At 61.6% G+C, this 6,000-nt stretch overlaps 2 protein-coding genes across 2 annotated transcripts; both read right to left on the bottom strand.

Moving 5' to 3' along the window:
• Positions 1–2,613: 2,613 nt before the first annotated feature.
• PHYSODRAFT_501647 (hypothetical protein) lies at positions 2,614–3,072 on the bottom strand (the record flags this gene model as incomplete). Its single annotated transcript, XM_009529820.1, has 1 exon — positions 2,614–3,072. The coding sequence occupies one exon, from the start codon at positions 3,070–3,072 to the stop codon at positions 2,614–2,616; it is 459 nt and encodes a 152-aa protein (XP_009528115.1).
• A 195-nt stretch (positions 3,073–3,267) lies between these two features.
• PHYSODRAFT_255386 (hypothetical protein) lies at positions 3,268–4,362 on the bottom strand (the record flags this gene model as incomplete). Its single annotated transcript, XM_009529819.1, has 1 exon — positions 3,268–4,362. One exon carries the CDS (start codon positions 4,360–4,362, stop codon positions 3,268–3,270), a length of 1,095 nt encoding a protein of 364 aa, XP_009528114.1.
• Between the last annotated feature and the right edge of the window lie 1,638 nt (positions 4,363–6,000).

The raw sequence follows: 6,000 nt of genomic DNA, 5'->3' as shown, positions 1-6,000 counted from the left end.
AGTCTTCACAGGCTTCAGAGTTGGGGGGTTCTTGTGTTGACGCTTGTTCCTTGTCGTAGGGCGTCGAGCCTCGGGCGTGCGGCGTTATCGGGTCGGCGTTTCCTCGGCGTTCCCGTCGGGCGTGCGGCGTTATCAGGCCGGCGTTTCCTGGGGCTTGTGTGGCGTTATCGGGCCTACACAGGGGGGCCTTGTGCACGGCGGTTATCAGGCCAGTGCGGTCCTTCGCCTAGGCAGCGCGTTATCGGGCGCCCACCTAAACGGTATACGTTTAACGTGCCTTTGTTCCAGCACGGGTCTGTGGGGGGTGAGCACCCGAACCAGCAAACGACGGGGGGGCGCGATATCGAGGCGGCTCTACTTGCCGGCGCTTGGTGGTTCCTCTGGAACCTCGGAGAAGACGGGAGGTCTTTGTGGTTCAGAGAAATTTCGGGACTGAGTCCTTACCCTGTCCTATGTCCTTGCTACTGGCTATTCCCTACTACTGCTTGCTAAGCCTACCGTTCTGGGCCTATCCCTACTTCTGTCATGCTTGCACTGCCGTCCTTCAACCTGGTTTGCGTGGCGTAATCAAGATCTTACCTCGGCGCGTTTTGCTCGGCGGGGTTTAGGGTCGGCGCGTTTTGCAGAGACGGGGCGCTGGTCGTGTATCACGGCCCATCATCCGCGTCGACTTTTCCCGTCGATCTCTACCGCGCGTCGCCCCCCATCAATCGCGTCGCGCTCAACCAACTGCATCGCGCTCCATCCTCCGCGCCGACTTCCATCCTTCGCGTCAGTCGGCTTCCATCTCGGCGCCTCCTCTCACCGGCGTCGACGTGCCCGCTTCATCGCGGGGCACGACACCACAACCGTCCCGCTGCCACGCACGCACACTCCCCAGGTGCGTGTGTCGTTGCAGAACCTGCCCCGCGCTGTGGCCGCATCTCCATTCGTTGCATTTTTGTCGTCGCCGTCCGCCTCGTCGCCTTTCAAGTATCATGGTTCGCGCTGAGGACATCTACGTCGAGGAGGGCGGGCCTGAGACCTCAAGGCTGCCGACATCGTCGTCTATGCAAGCAGAGCACATCGGTCTCGCGTCCGATCAGCTCGCGGTAGCCCAAACTGCCTCTCCGCGGTCCAATCGCGACTCGGCGCTGCCGTGGCGGAATGTGATCAAGCGCAGCAATCCTTCGTAGCTGCGGAACAGCAACGCGGCGTAGCTTTCGCCGAGCGCGACCGCGCGCGTCAAGCCCTGGTGGTCGTCGATCAAGCGCGCGACGCTCCCAGCGTTGCGAGGGACCAAGTGCGTCAAGCTTCGGCTCTCCAAAGAGGAGTGCAACACCTCCGTCACCGAGAGAGACCAGGTCCGTCGCGCTCGTGCGGCGATGCACTACGCTTGTTGAGCATCTCACCCTTGTTCGTAATGCGCTCACGCAGAGCCGTGCGGAAGCCGAGTCGGCGCAGCGTTTAAAGAGCCGCTCTAAGTAGACCTACGGCGCAATAACGGGCTCCTTGTGACCTATGTAGAAGAACTCCGGCGGGGCGCGACGCGTATCCGCGACTTGGAGGAATCGGCGAGTTTCAGGCCACGTCTCGCGCGGCGCAATATCGCTCGGCGCGGCTGGGAATACGTTGCGTGTGGGGGTAGCGGCGAGAGGCTGCGAACGCTTAAGTCCACCGTCCCAGCGCTCACGTAATCGAGCTGGAAGACGAGCGCGACGTGGCCATCCAGGACCGCGACGAGCATGTCGCGGTTTGAGGACGGGTGCTTCGGGAAGCGCGTCGAGGTTGGTAGATGGCGTAGCACGTGCGCAATGGCTTTCCAGAACGTCTTGCCGGTGTCGTCACGTCCTTAGGCGGGTACATCGACATCTACGATCTGATCAGTCGACTTGAAGCATCCGTCGCGGTGGAGATGAACACTGTGGCCTGTGGAGTCAAGCCGAGCGGCGGCTCCCGCTGCTTGTGTCTCGCCTCCACTACGTCGAGTACGGGTGCCAGCGTTCGTCCTGCCGCCACCGTTTTCGGTCCTGAGGCTAATACCTCGTTATTCGCGGGTACTCATCGGGTTCCGACGCACCATCCAAGTCCGACGCTTCGTCCAGGTCCGGCATCTACTCCACCGCCAACAGTCCGACGACCTCGGTACAGCGGAGCCGGAGAATCAACGCGTCAAGCGTGCAGGCCCCCAGTTCGGTCTCGACTCCATCGTCTTCGCCTTCGTCTCGGCGGCACAGTCGGCGACCTGACAGCGGCCGACACGACCGCTTCGGACAGCGCAGCCGTCCAAGGCTTGCAGTCGCGTCGCATTCGGCTGCTGCTGTCGATCGAGCGGGTCAAGTCACAGCGCAGTTCAAGTCCAAGGCCTCGGACAGCGACGCCCAAGCGTGCCGCCCTCAGACCAAGCGTCCCCTCGTTGTAGCCGTAACTCCAACACGTGGTTCTTGTTCTTTTCCTTCGTTTCTTCCCCCTTCTTCACATCTTTTAAGAGACGGCCCTCCACCGTCCCATCTTCAGCAACAGGCTGATCCTCCACACTTCCCTCATCCAACCCCTCGCTCCGGCCATTCCCAGAGTCGAGGATTTCCACCTATCCACCTGTCGGCAGCCACCCTGCCAACCTCCACCGCACCACTAAAGGCGCTCATCCACCAGGGCTCTGCTCAGCCGCCTCTCGTCGTCGCGCGAATAGATCGCCCCAAGACGATAACGGCCGATTCGCTGACGTGAGACGTCGCATCGCCACTTTCCGCAGTTGGCATCTAATTCGTCGGTAAAGCCTCTCCAGGTCACGTCGGACTCGCGGCGCGCGCATCCATGTCGGGAAGCTCGGCCGGCATGCAGCTCCAAGGTCTTCTCCCCTTCGGATGCATCCTCGTCCGCTGCGCGTGTCGGGCTGTGCTCCGGTAAACACGTATCGACTAAGTAAAACGGTCCGTTTGTTGACACCGCCAAAGACAGTGCGGCGTGTGACGGAAACTTCTCAACGGGGTTTCGCTTGGAGATGCGGACGTCGAAAGCCAGCGGGTGAAGCGAGCTACTCGTCTCGCGAAGCGACTCGTTTGGGCTGCCCTGGGCTTTGCCGCACAACATGACGCACCGCATCTGCGCACGCGGTCCGATCTGTAGCGCCCATTGCTTGGGCTCGGCGCACTGATCCGGCCGTTTTCCGACGGCGATTATCGCCCTTGATGTATACCGCGGATCTCGGTCGCGCGCGAGCCGAAACGAGGGCGCCAGGTCCATCACGACGCCAACCGTCTTGGCGTGCTTTTCCCTGAACTTCGACTACGCAACGCCGTCGCTCTTCACAGCGCTAGCGTCCCGGCTCACTTCTAGCGGCATCTCGTCGCACTTCACCGCGCATACGTCCCTGTTCACTTTCAGCGGCACCTCGTCGCGGAAGTCGGAGGGCTCGTTCAACGGAGTCGTCCCATTGATCGTAGCGCGGACAGGATTCAGCTTGGATACGTCCTTGGCCGAATACGGACGAGGCGTACCGCCCGTCTCAAGACGTACGGCGTATGTGCTCACCAACGTGGCGCCCCGCGATACAGCGTCGAGCCTGAGCTCTAGCCCGCGGGCAGATCGCATTCCGCCGCGTTCCAAGCAATACCACATCAACGAATTCACTCCGGCCGTGTTCGTCGCCGCGACGTCGCCTCGGGTCCGATCTCCGTCGTCCCCGGCTTGGCCGCCTTCTAGTGCGTTCACCTGCGCGAGTCGGCGGCGCTGTCGAACGCATAGCCCTAGGCGCTTTGACTGGGCACCGTCGCGTGACGTGTTTCTCGTTGCGACCCACACGCCACCCAAAACTTTGACTGCACAACCAGATCCGACGCAAGACGCGTCTTCGTCCAGCGCACCGCGCCCCGTAAAATGCCCCGGGCCATGACTCTCTGCGCCTTTAGCCGCTTTGGGAGGGGTCTTGGCCAGGCTCGACGGGTTCTGAGCAGCCGGCTCTTGTAGGACACCTGGAGCTCTGCCTCTGCGGTTCGTCGCGCGTGTAGACGCCGAGTGCATCGTCACCGCGAGGATGTTTGCCGTCCCGCGCCCCAAATCCATGTTCTCCGGCGTCGGCGGGTCTCGTTCCGGCACGTGGGCGACAGGGTTGGCCTCGTCGCAGTTTCTCTGGTCGCGATTTTTCGCGTCGCGTTTCGCGTCGAGATTTTCCACGTCGAGTTTTTCCGCGTCGCATTCTTCCGCGATGAGTATGTCAGGTGACGCCGTTTCTTGATCTAACGTCCGGTGTCGGATGCCTTCTCCCGAGCGATCCGCCGGCGGTATGACCACCACTTGCGCCTTTGCTGCGTTGGCATCACCGTCGCTCGTCCCGCGTCTCGCGTCGGCGCGACTGTCCGTCGTGCAACGTGGATCTGACATCCTCGTCGCGCTTGGGCTCGACGCGTTCTGCATGCAGTAAACTGGATGGCCTCCACCTGAGTCTTCACCGAGTCGGCACCGTCCATCGCCCTGCGCATCGCGCCAGCGCAACCGGCCATCGCGGAGCGTTGACCACGTTCCCCGGTGACCTCTCGGTGGTGCATCGTCTCCGCGCACCGGGTCTGGGACGAGTTATTCGTCGCGCTGTCTTCTTGATCTCGTCGTACGCTTCCAACAACTGCGTCGGGCCCCGTGTTCCCGCCTCAACGTACGCCGTAATGCGGTTGCACTTGTAGTGCGTCACAGATTCGAAGTCGGTGTAGCTGCAGGCTGCGCGGCTCGTCGCCCGCCTTGCCCGCCATCTTCAGGACCGTCGACTTCTTGAATTCGCTGGACATCCGTCGAGGGACAGCTGGTACCTTCGCCAGCAATCCTCCAGGTGGCGCGCCGTGGCATTCGAGCTTGTCAGCCGGAAATCGCACCACTTGCCCCGCCGCAGCGTACCAGCCACTTCGGTAGATCACCAGCATCTCGCTCTGGGTTGACCAATCGATCGAGGGTTGTGGCGCGGTGCCCCCCTTTCGGCGCAGGCCTCGGTGGTCATCCACTCCCGCCACCGTCAGGCTCCTCGTCGACCACGTCGAAGTTCACATTCGGCTTGTTCTTCACGGGCTCGAGGGCGGAATGTCTCCAAAGACGCCATTTTCCAGCTTTCTCCGCAGGTCGCATACTGTCGCAGCTCTGAGACTTCGCTACTGACTGTCGCATAGTATCGTATTCGGTCAGTCTCTCCCCGCGACCCCTCCCTCGACTGTCGCACGGTGTAACATTCGGTCCGTATCACGGTGTCGCACTTCTGGGACTGCTCCTGGGATGGTTCTGGGACGTTCCATTCCTCCCGTCTCACACTGTCGCACTTCTGCGACTCATCGCCACCGAATTTCTCAAGGTGCGGCCCTTCGTCCGGCTGTCGCATCTCGTCACATTGCCGCGATCTACCATAGAATTGCAAGCTTTGGGCCGCGTCGCCCGACGAATCTTCGGCGGGTTGTTCGGTTCCAGGCGCTTCAGCTGGGCGTCCCGCAAAGTCGCTTCTCTGCGACCCTTGGTCCGGCCGTACGCACGTCGTCCTCACGACGGCTATTTCCATCGTTATCTCGCGCAACCGCGTCGAGGGGCCGTACTTCGGCGACTTGCTGTCCGGCGACGCCTCAGATTCAGACGAACATGTCGGTCCTGCTGGCGGTGAGTTCGCGGCAGCTCCTGGGTACGATCTCGGCTCACTACCCGCACAATATTTCTCCTTTTGCTCACCTCGACGCGCGTCGTATCCCAAATCTTCGTATGTCGGACATCCATACATTGGCCAGACGAGTTCGTCATCCCGCCAGGTTTCGTCCTCGTCCCAGGTCCCTTCTTACGCCAGGCTTTGCCAATCTCGGTAATGTCGATTAGCCGCCAGTACGAAGCGGGGCGCAGGCGGAAACGCATCGAAGGGTGTCCACCAGCCCACTGTCATGCCTGCGTCGAGCGTTACTGTCTCGTCCGTTATGTTGGTCACCCGCAGGTATGTTTGTCGCTCGATCTTAGTCTTAAACATGGTTGTAACCCACGTTTTGCTGCGCGTGACCCACAGGC

This window comes from Phytophthora sojae (genome assembly GCF_000149755.1).
Source record: "Phytophthora sojae unplaced genomic scaffold PHYSOscaffold_4, whole genome shotgun sequence".
NCBI classification, from domain to species: domain Eukaryota; phylum Oomycota; class Peronosporomycetes; order Peronosporales; family Peronosporaceae; genus Phytophthora; species Phytophthora sojae.
The sequence above is the reverse complement of the archived record's forward strand: the minus strand, read 5'-3'. Positions and strand labels throughout refer to the sequence as shown.